The sequence below is a fragment of the Puma concolor genome, chromosome A1 (genome assembly GCF_028749965.1).
Source record: "Puma concolor isolate L17-30 chromosome A1, mPumCon1.1.hap2, whole genome shotgun sequence".
NCBI lineage: Eukaryota > Metazoa > Chordata > Mammalia > Carnivora > Felidae > Puma > Puma concolor.
Window position 1 is genome coordinate 215,926,712 of NC_141667.1, and position 20,383 is coordinate 215,947,094.

A 20,383-nucleotide genomic window follows, 5' to 3' on the forward strand; every position below is an offset into this window, starting at 1 on the left:
CGGGAGGTCCTGGGGTCAAGCCTGCAGCTGGGACACCCGTCAGCCTGGCTCACATTCCACGGGCCAGGGAGGTTGGGGAAGGTGGGCGGCTGTGCTCCGGAGGAAGGGAAAGGCACAGGCCAGTCCCCCCACCAGGGACCCAGAGCTGTTGGTGGGGAGAAATCCCCACTTGGGTACCTTACAGCTTCCTCCCTCTCCATATTCAAAATGGAAGCATGGGAAAGCTCAGAAAGGGGTCTACCTTTCTCGTCCCGGTGGTGGGACTAGCAGCACCCAATTACCCAAGCCAGGAGGAGCCCGGCTCCCCCATCCAGCCCGACAAGTCTGTAGTTCCCCCACGTTTCTTAGATTCCTCTCTCATGCCTGATCTATTTCAATGGCTCGATAATGGATTTCTCTGCACGCGGTCTCATCATTCTTTGCTTCTTCCTAAAATGGACTTTTCATCGTACTGTCTCCCTTCAACGTCTCAGGGTGCTTCCAGGGCCCTTCAGGCTGGAGCCCAATCTCTCTTGCCTCAAACCACTGCAGCCCGTGCTCCAGCCGAAGGAAGCCGGGCTTCCTCTCCCCAAGGCCACAGGATGCCTCCAACACTGCCCTCCACACCTCCCAACCCCCGCCTCCTGGCCATCTCCAGTTTATCCTAGAAGGCAGAGCCCAAGTTCGCTTTCCCAAGGAGACTTCTAGGACCTCCCCAGAGAGAGTTGGCCACCACCACGATGTAGACTATGGTTGGTCATTTTACAGAATGGTCTCAACCATACGGACCGGTTGAATACGCCAGGGAACATGCCCTTCATCTATGGTATTAGTAAAATGTTCGCACACTAATGACTCAATTTGAAGCTATGGAAGGTTAGCTCCAGTTCCTTCTCTAGTACTCCTATAGGACTTTGGGAAGTCAAAATATGCAACAGTAATTATTTCTTCTGAAATTCAAAGTAGGCAACAATAACTCCTGTGGACAAAAATAAATAAATAAACAGACTCCCAAGCTGTTGACAAGAAAACAGAGAAAGGACCTGTATAAGTTAGGGATCCTCTGCTTCGCAAGCCATAGAAAACCCAACTTCAACCATCTCCAGAGAAAAGTACGATGTCTAGGGGTAGAGCTGGCTTCAGACTGGGATGAATGATGTCACAAAGATCCACATCGCAGCCCAGCTTTCTTTAACGGATCTATATAATGAGTCCTGCAGGAACCCCAAGCTCTCTGCTCATGGCTGTGCACGTTTAAGAGTTTCATTTTCAAACTGCTAATCCCAGCAAGGAGAGAGAGAGAGAGTCTGGGACAAGTTTCTGAGCCCTTTGTGGGTTAAGGTTTACACTAACCAGACCAGGTTGGGTCACCAGGGCGGAGGCAGATGTCAAGCAGGGCCATTTCTGTACCCACGTCAGGGTTTCCCAAGGGAAGGAGGGAAAATGAATGCTGGACAGCTAATAGCAAACGGTATTACAACACTTCTTTCCAAGCAAGCTTGGAAGGAGACAAAGATGTCCTCTAAGAAGCCACGTCTCTTCCCTCCCTCGGTGACCCACTTCCCAGACAGAATTAATTCTTCCCTCCCCATGTTCCATGGCACTTCAGTGTATACCGTTTTTGAAGGAGATAGTCTTTTGCATTATAATAATTCTTAACATATCTGTCTTTGCCACTGGACTGGGCCTCTTAATAGCAGCAGTAAAGAGTTTTTATTGTTGTACCCACAGAACCTAAGGGACTCCCTAAGCTGGCACATTGTGGGTGCTCAGTAAACAAGGTGGCTTTTATCACTGAATGAATAGTAGCATCCTCTATAGGAGTAATTCATCCTCCAGGGCTGGCTTTTCTGGGTCAAGTGGCCATGATATTGAAGCAAGAAAGGGAGCCGTCTGGTCTATGCCATGGATCTATCTGTTGCCATGCTGGACAGGGAGAAGGGGTGGGGTGCTTGCTTCTCTGCTATACTTTCGCCTGTGTATCCTCTGACTCAATCCGTACCTACTGTTACCTGTGGGGCATCTTAAAGGACATAGAATTCTACTGGGCCCTGCTGGCCAAGCACTTGACAGACAGGGAAGAGTTTGGGGCAGAGTGCTGTCTATTGCCATTTCCTGGAGGGGATGGGATCCACACACCAGCCCTGACCTATACTGCCACACGCACCCCTCTTTAAGGCACACGGTGAGGGAGGGACAGAATGCCAGACGTGCTCCACACGATAGAGCTGCTTGGCTTTGGAAGTGGCCAAAATGGTGGCCAAGAGCACGGACCCTGGTGTTAGACATGCCTGGTTTCCATAACACTCATCAGCTCTTTCTTTACACTTGACTTGGCAAGTTACGCATTCTCTCTCCTTCTGTACCGCGGGATAATAACTTCTTCACAGGGTGTGAAGAATAAATGAGATGCTGTATTACAAGTGCTTAGACGCAGTAAGTGCTCAAACAATAAATAAGTAATAGTAATAACAAATGCGGTCCATTTTCCTTTCCCCAGAAGGAGTTTTAGTCTTCATGCTGTGGCACAGTTCAACCATTTCACATCGGCGAAGGAAAAAGCATTAACTGCTCATTTTCAACAGCATGGATCCATGAAGGAAAATAAAACCCAATAGATAACAAAACACGTCCTAGTTGTTTTCTTCTTTAAGGATCTAAATCATGAGCATTTCACAAGCAGCGTTAAAATGAATTAAACCACAAAATGTTATGAATCGGTGTTACCGTCTGGCTTTGGGACACAACCTCCAATGCCTACCTGAGCCAGGTATGTAACCAGATGACCGGATGAGGGAGGCACGCTGGCAACTGACAGTGTGGGGCCATCAGAAGTGTGGCAGTCTGGAAGCCCACAGAACAGCCGCCAGCACTCAGCAGGAGCTGATTATTGTCATGCAGGAAATACACTCGGTTGCCAGAACTTGGAAAAATACCCCCGGTTCAGAAGGGATGTCACTGACTCACTTTTTTTTTTTGAGGTCGTTGTCTTCAAATGCTGTGGAAAGCCATACCTGAAATCCAGCTCTGGTCACTAGACTTGATACAGCCCGAGGATCACCAGATTGTGACCTCTAACCTAGCCAACTCCTGGCCAAAGGTGCTTCTCAAAATGGGTTACACTTTACAAGCTCAGCAGGCGGCTGTCACTGCATATAAGCATTTTTCAAAAGCTCTTAGGAAGATAATTTATTCCCATCACAGGGGAAGGCAATTGCTTTCAATAATTAGATCAAAAGTTATTTTTGCTCGTATGTTGCTTTCCAGCTCCTTCAAAGTCCACCTCAAGGTTTCCGTCTTCCCGGAACCCCTCTGTGATATATTCTCATCTAACGCTATTTACTGCTTCTTGGTACTTGTATGCCCATTGGTTTTTTGTTTTTGTTTTTAGTTTTTATTTTGTGGCACCAGTGCCTTTAAAAATTTTAATTCTAATATAATTCACATATAGTATTGTAGTAGTTTCAGGTGTACAATATAGCGATTCAACAATTCTATACGTTACCGGGTGCTCATCACAATAAATGTACCCTTAATCCCCTTCACTTATTTCACACCCCCCATCCCTGCTCCCCTCTGGTAACCATCAGTCCTCTTTATTTAACAGTCTTGTCTTTTGTTTGTCTCTTTTTTTCCTCTGTTCGTTTGTTTCTTAAATTCAACATATGAGTGAAATCATATAGTATTTGTCCTTCTCTGACTGACTCGCTTCATTTAGCCTTATGCTCTCTAGATCCATCCAAGTTGTTGGAAACGGTAAGATCTCATTCTTTTTATGGCTAGGTAATATTCCACTGTGTATATACACCACATCTTCTTTATTCATTCATCAATTGGTGCACACTTGGGCCGCTTCCATATCTTGGCTATTGTAAACAATGCTGCTATAAACATAGGGGTGCGTGTATCTTTTTGAATTAGTATTTTTGTCCTCTTCGGGTAAATATCTTCAGTAGTGGAATCACTGGATCGTAGGGTAATTCTATTACTAATTCTTTGAGGAACCACCATACTGTTTTCCACGGTGGCTGCACCAGTTTGCATTCCCACCAGTAGCACACAAGGGTTCCTTTTTCTCCACATCCTCGCCAACACTTGTTTCTTGAGTTTTTTGTTGTAGCCACTCTGACGGGTGTGAGATGATATCTCATCGTATTGATTGTGGTTTTGAATTGTATTTCCCTGATGATGAGTGATGTTGAGCATCTTTTCATGTGTCTGTTGGCCATCTGGGTGTCTTCTTTGGAGAAATGCCTGTTCATGTCCTCTGCCCATTTTTTAATTGGATTATTTGGTATTTTAGTGTTGAATGGTGTAAGTTCTTTATATATTTTGGATACTAACCCTTTATCAGATATGTCATTTGCAAATATCTCCTCCCATTCAGTAGGTTGTCTTTTAGTTTTTTTAGTTGTTTCCTTTGCTGTACAGAAGCTTTTAATTTTAGTGTAGTCCTGATGGTTTATTTTTACCTTTATTTCCCTTGCCTCAGGAGACATAACTAGAAAGATGTTGCAATGGCCAGAGACAGAGAAATTATTGCCTGTGCTCCCTTCCAGCTTTTTTATGGTTTCAGGCCTCACATTTAGGTCTTTCATCCATTTGGAGTTTATTTTTGTGTATGGTGAAAGAAAGTGGTCCAGCTTCGTTCTTTTGCATGTAGCTGTCCTGTTCTCCCAACACCCCTTGTTGAAGAGACTGTCTTTTTCCCATTGCTTATTCTTTCCTCTTTTATTTACAATTAATTGACCTTTATTTATTTTTATTTTTTTAATTTTTTTTTAATGTTTATTTATTTTTGAGACAGAGAGAGACAGAGCATGAACAGGGGAGGGTCAGAGAGAGAGGGAGGCACAGAATCTGAAACAGGCTCCGGGCTCTGAGCTGTCAGCACAGAGCCCGACGTGGGGCTCGAACTCACAGACCGTGAGATCGTGACCTGAGCCGAAGTCGGACGCTCAACCGACTGAGCCACCCAGGCGCCCCAATTGACCTTTATTACAATTTACAAATAATTGGGGAGGGTTATTTCTGGGCTATTATGTTCCATCGATCTATGTGTCTATTTTGGTGCCAGTACCAAACTGTTCCGATTACTATAGATTTGTAGTGTACCTTGCAATCTGGGGTTGTGATACCACCAGTTTTGTTCTTTTTCAAGATTGCTTTGGCTGCCGAGGGTCTTTGGTGGTTCCGTACCAATTTGAGGATTACTTGTTCTGGTGCTGTTGCCCACTGCTTTGTCACACTGCATCAGACAGTCTGTGTGTTAGTGTACCAGCTAAGGTAATGAACTAAAAAGCATATGTCTGAAACATAAATAGAAATCTATTTCTTGCTGTCTCGTAACAGTCTTGAGTAGTTCCAGGGTGTGGGGTAGGGGGGCAGAAGAAGGGCTTTGCTCTGCTCAGTGACTCAGGGACCCAGGCTGTTAAAGCTGTGCAGTCTCCCACCAGTTGGCCGAAGGGGAAAGGGCATGGAGGATTGCCAATGGGAAATTTTATGAATCAGGGCTGGAAATGACAAGACAGCATTTCTGTCCACGTTCTTTTTTTTTTTTTTTTTTAATTTTTTTTTAACGTTTATTTATTTTTGAGACAGAGAGAGACAGAGCATGAACGGGGGAGGGGCAGAGAGAGAGGGAGACACAGAATCAGAAGCAGGCTCCAGGCTCTGAGCCATCAGCCCAGAGCCTGACGCGGGGCTCGAACTCACAGACCGCGAGATGGTGACCTGAGCTGAAGTCGGACGCTTAACCGACTGAGCCACCCAGGCGCCCCTCTGTCCATGTTCTTAAGTTTGGTGCAGATTCCATCAAATGGAATTTCCCAGCTGCAAGGGAATCTGGGAAATGCAGTTTGTGCATCCAGGAAGAGGAAGAGATTTTTTGGTAAACACCTACCACTCTGTGCCACAACCCTTCCCTTTAGATCAGAATATGCATATCATCTTCTTGCCCTCTCAGAACACGTTCACCCGCCCAGGGGGGCAGCAGCCCCCAATCCCATCCAGCTCAAACTCCAAGATCTCTGGGTGAGGCACAGGTCTGGGTGTGGCTCCTAAAGGCCTGGAACTTAGAGGCAAATTGATCTTCCCTCTATGGACAACGCACAACGGGGGAGGCGGGGCACAAGATCTGCCATAAAACTCCCATTGGAAGCCTGCCCAGTCCTCAGCAGTTATGAAATCCTACTGGTCAGGCATTAAGAAGACCCCCTTACTCTGGCAGTGAGAGAAGTTCCCTCGTTAGACCCTGATTCCACCCTCTGGGAAAAATCCCTGGCCCATCATTCTCCAAAGTTCTAGTGTCCTTCTTCTGGAAGGTTTCCTTGCCTGGTACCCTGCATACTACCTGTAAGCACGTGTTGGGGAGAATGCTCTCCTGGGGAGCTCTAGCGTCAGCCATCTGCTTCCCCCACTTCTAGCTCTTGTGAGTTCAGGGACCTGAAGTTTATGTAAAGGTTCCAACAATGTCTTGTTGTAGCTGTTGGTTAAGTCTGGGCTGGCTTCTGTTTTCCTTGGCAACGGAAGTCCCTCAAAAACTTAGTAGACTCCTGCCCTATTTGTATCTGACCAACTCAATGTGTCAGCAGCAGCAAGACCTGAAATATTTTTTCAGGACAAGACTGTGTTATGTTTTAATGCTTTGTCTCGCCCACCTCTATTAGCTGCCAGCACATCTGAAACCAAAAGTACATTGGGAGTCTATACCATCTTTGCTGAAGAGGTGAAGCACCTTGTTTAACTGGAAAGTCTTAATGGGATCTCGAAGCTTTTCCTATGCTAGACAGCCCCAAATTTCTGCACCTTTCATTCCCTTTCCTTTCTACTTACAAACCGGGCGAATACTTTTCTGAGCTCACTTCTTTCTTGAAAGCCTTCGCCACAGTGAAGAACCTCGAGTCGCTGTTTGGCTCCCCAGAGCTACACGCTCACCAGACACGGGGGCGGCTTTCTAAGCGATCGCAGGCAACTTTTGCTGCCTCCCAGTAGGAGTCTCAACCTCTCAAGCCTCCAGCAGTCTCCGTGTCACCTGCACCCAACTGTAGTCAACGCCATATATTTTGGGCTTTGGGGCGGACGCGCTGTGCGTTAAAGGTTCGCCACTGAAGCGAGCAGAATCTAAAATGCCCCATGGCTGAAACAGTCCTGCTCATGTAACTGTGCTGGCAGGCTCCAGATTAGAGGGGCTGCACACTCCACAGTCACTCCGGGACCCAGGCTGACAGGGGATCTGTCACGCCCACGGCACCAGGCCTTATCTGTTGGGTCAGCAGAAGGGGAAGGAGCACAGCAGATCCCTGAGAACGGGTTTCTTAAAGCCAAGTCTGAAAAGTGTGGGGTCACTTCAGCCCTTTGACTGAAGCTGGGTCCTGCGGTCACATCTAACTAACTTCAAGAAAGTGAGAGATGTAATTTCGCCGTGTGTCCAAGTAGAAGAGGAAATGGGATCTGGGGCAACCAGCTTGTCCCCGTTTGCCTGGGACGTCCCTGGCGTTAGCACTGAAAGTCCCACTTCCCGGGAACACCCGCAAGCCTGGGGACACCGGTACTGTTGGTCACCCTAACACCTCCATCAGATCTCCTCTCTCCTTAAGGTGAGAAACTTAAGTCTCCAGTTTGCCTGGCCCCCTAGTCTGCAGGGACTACAAACTACATTTCGGGGCATGAACTCCACGTACCTGAGACAACAGGGAAGATGATTTTAATTGAAATATATGTCATTCCCGGGAATTTGGAGCATGCGTGGCATAACCTAGTAGCACACACATCTGCAAACACTGTCTTTGCCCCTTGACTGATCAGTCAGTTATAAAATGTAGTGGAGGGAGTTACACTACCAATGAGCGAATGCCACTGATTTAACAAGAGTTCTTGGAAATATTTTTGCCCAGAGGCTGATCTGAGGAATACAGAAGGAACTATTCAGGCATTATACTGCATAAGGCAAATTTCACCAGAAAACAAAATACCTCATTTAGTTTAAAAGAAGCTAGTGGGCTTCTTGAAGTCCTTGGAGGCAAGGACAGTGGCTCACCCACCATACGATCTCTGGCGTGTAGAAGGACTTCAATGAATGTTCTCTGAATAAATGTACACATAGTTTACCCGATCGCCTGTGTTCAGTTTCTCTAATCAAAAAGGAGGGGTTTTGTGATTAAAACCTTTTTGCTGAAGGATGAGCTGCCATTTAGGACAGGAGGCCGGTTCTTGAGACAGACACAGGAAGGGAGTGGAAACTTGGGTCCCGTGGGCCAAATCGGTATAGTAGGTGTGCTTTTGTTCTGCAGTGTCCAAGAGTCAGGAATCTTCAAACGGAGCCTGGATTTCAGTGTCTTGAAGAATTGGAAAACTTGGCAACACAGCGTTTGAATCCCCACGGAGCAAACACCGGATGGAGCTAAGGAGCAGCCGCACCCATTAGATGGGGCACATACTCTCCACGGCACTAACGCTTCCTATTGTCTTACCCTCACCTCAGTCAAGAAAGTTCTGTCATGGGGAGCCTGGGTGGCTCAGGCGATGATCTCGCGGTTCGTGAGTTCGAGTCCCACGTCAGGCTCTGTGCCGACAGCTCGGAGCCTGGAGCCTGCTTCGGATTCTGTGTCTCCCTCTCTCTCTGCCCCTCCCCCACTTGTGCTCTGTCTCTCTCTCTCTCAAAAATAAACGTTAAAAAAATTTTTTTAAATAAAAAAAAAAGTCTGTCATGTCCTATAGACATCTGAGTCTAAAACACCTGGATTGAAGCACCGATTTATATTGTAATATTATAGTAACTTTGCATGTTTTAAAATGGCCACCGAACCTTCCAATTGCTATTGACAGAGTCTGATTTCTAATGCCAGTGACTTTGGGCCTGACTGGCATTCTAGAGCACTGTTTCACATTGGGTTTTTCCATAAGAAAACTAATAATTTTATATACTTTATATACATATTTATATAAATATTAAAAACTATATATTACATACATATATAAAATCATATACATATGTAAGATTATGTAAATTATGTTTATATATAAATGATATAAAATACACATTTTATATATATCTCCCACCTGTAATTGTGTATTTACTTCCACCAATATTATTTCCAACCATGAAGACTTCTCAACTAATCCCTTCTCTAACTCACATAAATGAAACGGCAAGAAGAAATTGTATATTTGTGTCCATATTCTAAATGTTTTGTTTTTTTTTTTTAAGATTTTTTATTTTTAGGGGCGCCTGGGTGGCTCAGTCAGTTGAGCGTCCAACTTCGGCTCAGGTTATGATCTCCCGGTTTGTGAGTTCGAGCCCACTTCCGGCTCTGTGCTGACAGCTCGGGGCCTGGAGCCTGCTTCGGATTCTGTGTCTCCCTCTCTCTCAAAAATAAATAAAGATAAAAAAAGAAAAGATTTTTTATTTTTAAGTAGTCTCTACTAGACCCAACGTGGGGCTCGAACTCACAACCCCAAGATCAAGTCACATGCTCCACCGACCGAGCCAGCCAGGTGCCCCCTAAATGGCACTTTTTTGTGTGTTTTTGTAAAAAAATTTTAACAGTCACCACTGTTATAAAATGCTGTCAAAAGCTATTAGAAAATAAAACTGCCACAGCTTTATTCCTACCAAAAATACAAAGTTAAATATATAAACAAAAGAATGAGTGACTCAAAAATTATAGAAAAGCTAACATTCCTTGAACAGCGCGCTCTGAATCCAGCCCTGTGCTTACTGCTTTCCAGCACTATCCTTACAAAACCCCTGTGGAGATAACATGTCCCATTTTGAGCACGAGGAAGCAGAGACCAGCTAGTAAAATACCCTGCCCAAGGTCACTTAGCTAGTAACCAGCGGAGCGACAATGAAAACCCAATCGATTTTAGCCTAAGAAGTTAAATGAACAAACAAAACCGGCATACTCCCCCCTCCCCCCAACCAGTTAGAATAAAAGAGTCATCTTAAAAGGCAGAGGATTGTAGCGTCTTATGGCAGGACGGAGTCTTCTAACCTGATCCAACTCCGTATTTTAGGGATGCAAAAGCGGGTCTGAGAGGTTCCATTTCTTGTCCAGAGGCCGGTGACCGCAGGGCCCGGCCTGGCGGTCGCGAGGAGTCTCCTCGCGCAGCCTGCTGTCCTTCTCACACCTGCGGAGGAAGCTTCCCGCACGATCTGCTTCCAAGTGCCATTGGTGGGCACACTTCTCCACGCTGCGGCAATTTATCTAAGGGGAGGAAACATCATTTTCTCTGCCTCCCGTTTCGAATCCTCATGCCGTTGCTGCTGCTAGAATGGACTTGAAGTTGACGTCTCAAAGCAGGCGTGTTGGCCGGCTCCCAGGAGCTCCAACTACTTCTTTCACATACAGCAAGGTCAGAGTGGTGTCTATTGAACTTAATTTTCATTTTTTTAAATGTTTATTTTTTGAGAGAGAGACAGACGGACAGAGGATCTGAAGCGGGCTCCGTGCTGACAGCAGAGAGCCTGATGCGCGGCTCAAACTCATGGACTGAGAGATCCTGACCCGAGCCCAACTCAGACGCTTAACCAACTGAGCCACCCAGGCGCCCCAATTTTCGTTTCTGATCTCAGTTATAATGAACTTCTATACATTTCTTGTGTAAACTTAAAATTGATTCTGGCATGGCATATTCATCACATAATGACAAAGTTCTGTTTTTAAAGTATGCAAAAATAGCACAGAACTACTGAGCCATAAACATTGTTAATTTGAAACAGAAAGCAGACAGTCATTAAAATCATGTACAATTCCTTGTTTCTCCTTCACTAGACAGCGGTCTCCCCTGCTGCAGCTGATGATGTCATGAGCACCCAGTGTTGATACAACATTCCATTCCTCTTAAAAATCTTTCCTGAGCCACAGAACATAAGTGTGATATAATCAATTAAATAATAACCCACAGGCCAACAAAGGCCTGTAAGCAAGCGGTAAAATGCCTTTTTTAAATTACCTTAAACATCTCTAAACGTCAATCACTTTAAACATGTTTAGTAATTACTAAAGTGACCACGTATGGGAAAACATCTTTTGATTTTAACAATTCATTACTCGCATACAATATTCAACTCCCAAAGTGTCACGGGAGTCTCACATTTGTAATCAAAAGTCCAAAATTCTATTAAATAAGAGAGAAGTAAGTTCTCCATCGTCCTAATACATTGACATGAAAGTTCTCAAATTTGCTACAATTACCACCTTTGCTACTGAGGATCTTCATTAAAAACAGACAATGAAATGGTTAGCGATTCGTTACGGTTTTCTTTTTAAAGGAAATGTAATTACTACATTAAGTACCCCTTTACTTAAAGCGAAGTTATATAGCCTTCCAAAGTAAAATGACAAAAGACTTCTTCAGGTCCTCTCCAAATTCCCAAACCATTTTCATGGCCACGGCCACCGGCCTATCGCAGTCAGTTTACTGCTTCAACAAGAGCTCGTGTCGCCACACCAGTTGCCTTGAGCTTTGTTACCACATGCACTGGCCCGTTCTCCTCCGAGAGCACGGATGTTCCATTCATCTATCAATCTCCTACCAGCTCTACAGTACAAAAATGAAGGATTCAGGAAAGTTAAGTCCTCGTCCTGCCAGGGCTTACCTAAGCCTTAGAGCTCACAAATGCCCCAACTCCTATTGGGTGGAAGGGGCGCTGCGGAGGTCCTGGGGCAGATTAGAGCTGATAAACCCACCCGTTCATGTGCTTGCTGATAGGGCTCCAAGAACATCTCAGGCGCCAATTTGCCTTGGGTTTCCATCCTGCTTTTAATTTCGGCCCATTTTAGCCCTGGAGCATCAATCAAGAGGGAGTGACTGCCTTGCTCATCTGGTCCCACCTCAACTCCAGTAGAGGAAACACCTGCAATTTATCCTGTCTTTTGCTTGGACATTTCCAGGAGCTGGGAACTCAATCCACGCTAGGAATGACATCCCAATCTCTGTCACGGAGTTCCTAAAGTGGAAACCAGCTTAACTTCCATCTTTTGATTCTAGAGCTGTTTATTGGGATTATACACAGAGTAAGGCTCAATCCCCCCCCCCCCCCCCCCAGCGCTGATAAACACTTGAAAATTAAGGCTTCCACAGACTCCTAGGACTTGATGGCCACAGAACGGAGAGCTTTCTCTCTTTCAATGTCCCAGATCAGCCCTGAGAGGCTGAGACAACTTGTCCAGATGATACTGAAGAAATAAACTCTCATCTCCTTCACTATGTCTCTCCTCCCCTTCCTGGCTTGATGGAAGGCAATGTCTGTTTCCTTTCACTTCTACAGTCAAACCACTAGCACCCTGACTTTGTCCACCCTTGGCACGCCCCTTCAAGATTCTGCTAGTCAAACGGTTTTAACTTTCTGAAAAAGTTGTGGAAGTGACTGCAGTTATGTTAATACTTTCACATGAAAACACTGGTTTAGCAACATTTTATATGCTTTATTGAAAGTTGACAAGTGCAACGGTTAAATACAGTGACACCTTACAGCTGTGTAGAGAACATGCACGGAAACAAATGCATATAACTACTATACAGGTAATATGCAGAAACCCCTACTGGGCGATCCATTTCATTAGCTAGAATGGATCATTTTTCAAAGTATTCAACCAGCTCAATCAAAAGACTTCAGCGAACAGGAATTTACTTCAAGATATTCAGCAACTAGAAGATCTCAGGTTACACAAAGTGACTGACAACGCCAAATTCTTAAAATTTCTTCAGGTGTGGTTTTCTTCATGTGGCATTTTTTCTGTAGATCTCTATATAAAAGACAATCCACACCTCTTCAGACAGCCAATGAGACACCTAGATTTCAATCTGTACAACCTAAATAGTAGTTACAGTCCTCTATTGTACAAAATAGTTACACTACATACACAAATATACAATAAGCAAAACAACCTTCATGGTAAGATAGCCTAGGTCCCAGCTACCTGTCACCGTCTCAGAGTTTTGTGTCATCCACTGTTTCAGAAAGAGGCACAGTACTATCGTTTTATGGATTTTTGGTGACAGTCGTCAGTTTGTACGATGAACTATGTTTCCCCTCATCTTAGGTGAGACTATGCGTCAGTCTTTACTCTGACCTCCCTTTCAAGTTCCTCATGGGGAAAAGGAGAGAGGAAAGTCCAGTGGAGCCCCACTGCTTCCAACCCCATGGAGTACACTACGTGCAAGCAGGAGAGAACTCTTGGGAGCGGGGATGGGGAGCAGGGAAGGGATGATGGAAAGGCACACAGCTCCTCAGCATGAACGGAACCACTTCTCACATATCTGCCAAGCTGCATGAGGTCCCAGTATATCCATGCTAATTCTCTGATTAACCTTTAATTCACCCAACTAAGAAATTTCTTCAAGCCAAAAGCACATGAGTGTTTAATACTGGAAAATAGAGACAATGGCATAGGTCAGCCTCACTTCTCTTGTGCAGCGAGCAATGAAATGGGTGACTGTAGAGGTGGATGGATTCCCCCTTGTACGTCTTCTCTGGTCTGTTCAGTTCAGACAGCAGCGGCCAGTTCTGCGGGGGCATGGGAGGCTATGCGGTTGGTCCTGAGCCCTGGGACGCTGGCTGGGCCGGGGGCTGTGTGGTCCCCTGTGGCTGTGTGGTCGCAGGCGGGGAGCCAGTCTGCAGCTGGGCCTGAAACTGGGCAAGCTGCTCAGGACTGGCTAGTGTCTTCAGCAGATTGTTTTCCTGCTCCAGCTGGGAATTTTTCTCTATTAGTTCTTTGATTTGCTCTTTAAGGACCTCCACTTCCTCTCTAACCGCATACATCAAATGGCTTTTCACCAGATCCTGAAAGGGGGGGGGGGGGGGTAAAAAAAAAAAAAAAGGTTTAATTTAGTATTTCCCAGATTCTGAATTTCTAAAGCATTATTTTTGCATGATTCTCCGTAACCATTAGCAAATCCGGCCTTTATTTAAGCGGCCCTTTGAGCAATACAACCACAACTGTACAATACTTAAGTTCAATGCGTAAGGGATCAGGCTTTTAAAAAGCCTATGCTTTTTCTGCAGCCGTTAGCCAGGGATGCATACAGTGAGATCTCCTACTTGAGATGGCAAAAGGCACTGGGGTTCTGGAAGGCGGGGCGGGAGCCTGGCCGCCGGGATGTCCAGGCCCACATCCCCGCAGCAACGGTAGCTGCTTCCCCGCCCCCAAGTCCCTCCTCCCACCCCCCCCCCCCACCGCCTCCCTCAGCACCGGCTGCAGCCAGTTCCTACAGAGCATGTTGCCGCATTTTCCTCCCTCCACCCCCGCCCCCCCCTTTCGTGATTAAGCTGACATCACAGAAACCTGGGCAGACGACGCAGCCAATGGGAGCCCGAGTTATTTATAGCTCCGAATTAAAGGTTCGGAGTTTGCCTAGCAACAGTGGGCAGAGAATCCCGTGAGAAGAGCCACAGGCGCTGCTCCAATAACAAAGAACAGCCAAGGCGGAAATAAAAAATAGGAGAAATCCAGGCACAGGCTGAGAAGACAAAACTTTTCTCGGATTCTTCTTCATTGTGCAGTAGCCTACCTCACTGGGGATCTGTCTGTGCAAGGTCTAGAGGGCCCTTGAGATCCTCATTCTGTCCCCTCTCCTTCCCTAGTAAACCTTAAGATTCCTAGTAAAGCCACATCGCCAGAGACGTGACCACGACCAAAGGACGCACAGGGCAGAGCTTCCCTAGCAATTCCCTAGTAAAAAGGGGGGCACTTCGGCAAAAGTCCCGACGTTATGTGAAACCGACTGGGGAAGAGAGAACATTTAATACCCCCAAGGCCCGGATCTCTCTCCGTAGCAGCCATGGTATGTGGCTTCATGCTGGCCGAATGGAGACAGTGCCGGCATTTCTAAATGTATGAAGAGTAACCATCATAACTATGGATGCACTGCTTCCATCCTAATCTCTCGCTTTTTGTAATGTGCCCACATTTAGTACAAATGAGTTTTAATCAGTACATACCATAGCTTGCTCGATTTTGTTGTCAATAGCTACCACACTTGCACCAGAGGAGCTGGAAAAGAGGGGGGAGAAATCGATAAGTGGAATTTTTATAACATCCAAGACAAAAAGGATTTCCCAGTTCTGTGATGTTATTAGCATCATTTTTTGAACATTCTACAACGCTATGGAGTATTATCACCCTCCAGAAAACACCAGCCACTCTCTTACTAACGAATATCCCGACATTTCCCTATTTTAGTGAGTCACAAAAGGCTAAATTACATAATGTGGTAAAAGCCTGCTCTCTGGCCAGACCTGCGAAAAGAAAGCGATTCTAAACATTTCAAAAAGCAACATCCATGTCACCGTAGTCTCTCGGCAATGGACAAAGGAATTCGCCTGGCTATCTTTCACCTGCATTATTAGAAGTATCTCACGAGAAAATTTAAAGAAACTATCCCAGCCGACATTTACCTATTGTCAAGTCTCACAGAAGCGTTTTCAGTCCCCAGCAAGGATGACAAGAAAGAAATTGAAAAATGTCTCAGTTGGTAAACTCCTAGATCCATCGCCACTGGTCTACACCATTGGGATTTCATGCAATTGCAGCCAAAAACACCCTCGCGGAAAAAAAGGGAATACCAGCAGCCTTGTTTAAGCTAGATAAAAATCTTCTAGCTTTCTGCAGCCCAGGGAGAAACAGAAAACAGCAGCCCTAGTTTAAAGAGACCCAGCTTCTAGGGCTTGGCGATCCCGGGAAGATGCTGATCCCAACGCTGTGCGGAGAAGGCTCCCAGGTCTACAGCCGGGCTCCACTAAGGTTTTAGACCAGGACTCGAGCTCGGTGCAGAATATATGGAGGCAAGAGCCGCGCCGATTGGCCAGCACTGCATTGGAACCTCCCCCTTCTCCCTTCCCCGCCCTCTTCGCGCTTCCCCGGCCAACCCCCCCCACCCCCACCTCCTGCCCCAGCCTCCCCATCGGATCTCGCTTTTCGGGTGGGCTGACCCAGGCCGCAGTGGACCCGCAGAGCTGAGGGGCCGCCTGAGGCCTCCACGGCCTCGGCAAGCTGCACCACTGCTTCGGCAGAAAACGTCAAGGGGTCCCTGAAAATACAATTGGGGCCCCGCACGTGCTTACGTTTAAGGGAGTCAGACCCCGTCCCAGGAGCTGCCTGTCCCTGAGGCTGCCGAACGGCGAAAGCTTCCTATTTGCAACCAGAACCGTCTGAGCTACTGGGCATGCCCAGTCCCACCGCTAAGACTTGGAGGAGCTCGAGTGTCTCGATTTCAATTATCTTGTTCTTACAGGCAGCAGTATGGGAGGATTTTATAGGCAGTTTTATTTATAAGGACAATAATCGTACTGTAATAATACTTTTTAAGGAGGGAGTGAATTTTGGAGGGAAAAAAAATCACATTTGCTTTTTGAGAAATACTACCTTTCCATGGATTTATTACTTGTAGCAACAAAACAAAAAATAGTACATATTCTTTGCTAGGCATGTATCTACTGAAGCAAAAAGGAACCCATCAGATGAAATCTGGTATATCTTCCCAAAATGTCCCTAGAGCCATAAACCTTAAAATCACATCTCCCCTTCTTCCATTTACAGCTAGAAAACTCAATCCACAGGTTGAATCCTACCTCGATCTATTTTCAGTAAGTCCCTAAAGCAAGTTTTTGGAAGTGGCAATTCCTATAAGTCTCAACCCTATGAGCCTTCTTACATCAGAAGGACTGAAATATTGTAAAGTATGTATTTCACCCTGAAGGCCATACTGACCAAGTCATTCCCTTCTCCAAACCCAAATCAAGAGAGCTGGGTGTAAAAAAGCTTAACCCTTTGCACATTTCCTCTATTAATTTAAAATACTTGCAAGAACGCACCAATTGAGGTTACAATTTAATATACTGAAAATCTAAGGCTTTAAATTTGCCTTATTATAGATTTCTATAGTTTGCGATTCAATACATTTTAGAAAGCAAATTTAACCTCTACAATACTGCCCTCTAATGGCACAATCCTATAAAACCACAAACAAAAAACTACAAATGGTAAAGACTTCTCTAATCCACAGGCAAGTTGTATCATCACAAATAACTCCAACATAAAATTTGACCGCAGAACAGATATAGGTTAATATCCTATTTACACACACGCACACTGTCTTTTCTCTCAAGAGCAGGCATTCTTTCTCAAGTTAGCACCCTTTTATCCTCAGCATCCTTTAATTCAGGAAATTTTAATTGCCATCGGGGCCTTTCAGACATTCTTTTTTAAGTGGACCCAATACTGCCAGCGAGTATTTGGTTTTAGAAACGGTCTAAAGGAATTAGGAACCAAATGTGGTGAAAGTAGATGAAAAGGGCAATTCTCTTTTGGGTTAAAAACCAAAGTGTGACTAACTATAGAAAGGAGTAACATCTTCTTTATTGTAAGGATCGTAATAGTTTCCAAATTTTAAGTCTTTGATTTTGAATAACAATGTTTGTTAGCATTTTGTAATTTATAAAACTTATGAAATATCAAATTTGAGGAAGGCACCCATTGTCAATAAAAAGAAAAAGAAAAAGAGTAAGTGGAAAGCTTAAAAATCAATAATTCAGAAACTAGGGATGTGGTCTCTCTGTCTGGGAGTGCTTTGCAGAATTATTTACTACACAGTAGTTTCTATATTTTGAAAGTTAAGGTTGCCACAAACTACCTGTGTAATTAAAATCATTTACATATTTTTAACTGAACTGCACAGGACAAGTTATTAAAGTATCATCCTAAACTGTAAAAAAAAGACCTTAAAAAATAAAACTATAAAAAAATAAAAAAATAAAACTCTAAGGTCATATGCAGAAATGAATTTAAAATTCCAGCTGAAATTTAAGATTACTAAATTAACTGAATTTTATTTATTTACGATGTTCCTGAACACAAACAGAAAGAAACAAGCTGTTATGCTTCCATTTCATTCAACATATCACCCACTGGATTAAGCTACAGAAGCCAGTATAAGCCATCATAGTCCGTTAAACCCATATCTCTACAGAGGGACATTACAGTCACCTCCAGTACTTTGCTATTTTAAATAAAATTGCAAGAAATATTTTGTATGTACATCTTTGATCATTTGTGTATATATTTCTGGAGAATTTGCCAGGGCCAAGAGAACATAAAAGCCCACCAGAATTACTAGAAACCTATTGCCTTTCATATCTTCTACACAAATGGGCTAGATTCCTTTCAAACTAGATTTTTATATGCAAACTGGAAAGACAATTTGAAAAAGAAGGCAAATTAGCTGGAGGAAAACTCCACGGAGGGGAAACCAGGGGTCAGAAATGTTTGAGGCACAGTGGCTAGAATTACTGTCAAAGATTCTTCTCTTTGTAAGACAAAACATCTAAGAGTCGGGTGCAAGTCGGAGCTCAACAAAGACTAGCTGATAGGACGGGGAAAACACTGCCTTCGGGAGAAACCCCTAAGGGCATGGGTGACAATAGCCATCTTCAGACGTGGGGCAGAGATCAGGTCTCACTCCCTGGGGAATCCGAGCCCAGGAAACGGCCTGAACATTAAAGATAGGTGTATTTGTTGTTTTCATTTTGTTTTCTTTTGCCTAAAAGCCTCTTCTCTGGATTCCAATTCCATCACCTCTGCATACTGAGAGCAAGCAAGCTAGGATGGGAGAAGAGAAGCAGGAGCAGGGCCTGTGTTTTTAATTCATTCAGTAATGCGTGCTTTTCTTCCCAACTTCACCTGACTGACTTGGCCAATATAGGTACAGTTGGACATCTGACGCTCAAACAGGATAACCTGATTCTCCCTCTGTCCAAACTCCCTGTAAATCTAAAGTGACTGCTGGGGAGGAGGCTGAAGCCTATCGCGCTATGTCTGACCAAATCTTACGGTCTGGGAACTACCAGCTCACTTACCGTCTCCTCCTTTACACTCACTGGGTGCTGAGTGGGCTTACGGGGTTTAGCAAGTAAAGCTACAGGACTTCCAATTAAAAGTGAATTGCAAATAAACAACAAATAATGTTTTAGTGCTGCATCCCACACACTGTGGGAATAATAAATCGTTCCAAAGAAATCAAAACAAAATTCAGCCATATCTGAAATTTCCTTGATTTCCATAGAAAAGTTGGAAGATAAAGAGGAGAAAATCTTCCAAAAAGTAGAATAAAGGAGATGGAATTGAGAGAGAAAAGATAAGAAACCAAAAGGATAAATCCAGGAGGTCCAACATCAGAAATCAGATGATTCCAAAAACACAGACCAAAGAAATAATTTAAGAATTTTTCCTCAGCTGAAGGGCACAAGTTCTCCAGACTAAACAAGATGACCAAATGGCCACCACAATAAATGAAAAAAAGCCCTACACCAAAGCACAACACATGAAAGTAAAGGTCGCTTGGGACAGGGAAAATCCGAAAAGCTTCCAAACAGAAAAAACAAGTTCTAAACATAGGAACAAAGATCAGAATGGTTTTTGCTGGCTATCAGGAAACAATGGAGAAAATTCTGAGAGAAAAAATTCTCACTTGGCCAAATTATCATGTAAGCATAAAGGTAGACCAAAAGCATTTTCAGACATTTCAGACACCAAAATGGAGGAAAAGGTTAACATTTTTAAAAAATAAGGACTATCGTATATTTCAAAAGGAAAAAAAAAAGAAAAGAAAAATGTTTCAATAGGAAACATGAACCAGGGGCTCAAAACACTGGAGAGAAGGGAAGGAATGAACAGGGTGATCGGGAAGGAAAGCTCAAGACGACAGCTGCTGAGCAAGCCTGAGCAGCATCTGATCTGTAAGGTGCAGAAAGATGGGAGCCTCTGGGAGGAAGAGCTCTGTGGCTGGGAATTCACAGAGAGACGATCCAATTCGGCTGAACATTTGCAAGGGGAGCAGAGCTACAGACAGGTGTAAGACAGATCTAATGGAACCACCGGATAAGTCTGAAGACAATCTTACAGAAAATAAAAGAAAAAACTAGTAGGTTTATCAATAAAATTTACACAACTATATTAATTTTGAAAAACTGTTATCAGTTTAACTTTAAAAACTTAATTGTACGAGGAAGGTGGTGGGAAGAAAAACTGGGCCCTAGGAATGGTTTAAAACTGCCAAATCTGAATCGATAGCTTGGTTATAAAATATATAAAAGTGAAAAAGCAAGAAATAACAGTATAAATATATCACATAGACATGAGTAGGTGAATACGAGAAAAGATAAAAATTAAAAGTGGCTGCCCATGAGGAATAGAGGGGGGGGACTGAAAAAAAGGGTATATATTTTTCTAGTCCCTCTGTGTGATCTTTAGGGATGCACAGGTCTTTTCCTAAAGGAAAAGAAGGAAAATGGGAGCCGCAGAGGGTTCCTATGCTCCCAGGCTTCAGCGAAGTGCTTATCAGCACAACCATGTGAGGAAACTACCCACCATGGGAAAGAGCCGCCCAAGTGGAGGAGGCAAAA

General features: G+C 44.3%; 1 protein-coding gene across 2 annotated transcripts in view; it reads right to left on the minus strand.

Annotated features, from left to right (window-relative positions):
- Positions 1-12,389: 12,389 nt before the first annotated feature.
- Positions 12,390-20,383, minus strand: part of TSC22D1 (TSC22 domain family member 1) — a 133,654-nt gene continuing 125,660 nt past the window's right edge. The window contains exons 1-3 of one of the 2 annotated variants that reach the window (XM_086711804.1): positions 15,383-15,743; positions 14,927-14,978; positions 12,390-13,768 (exon numbers count right to left, since the gene is read on the minus strand). In XM_086711804.1, coding sequence (XP_086567930.1) covers positions 13,511-13,768; positions 14,927-14,978; positions 15,383-15,507 — 435 coding nt within the window. In that variant the 5' untranslated portion in view covers positions 15,508-15,743 and the 3' untranslated portion in view covers positions 12,390-13,510. Of the gene's footprint in view, positions 13,769-14,926; positions 14,979-15,382; positions 15,744-20,383 lie in introns of those variants that run through there. The other variant, XM_086711802.1, reaches the window with a different exon arrangement.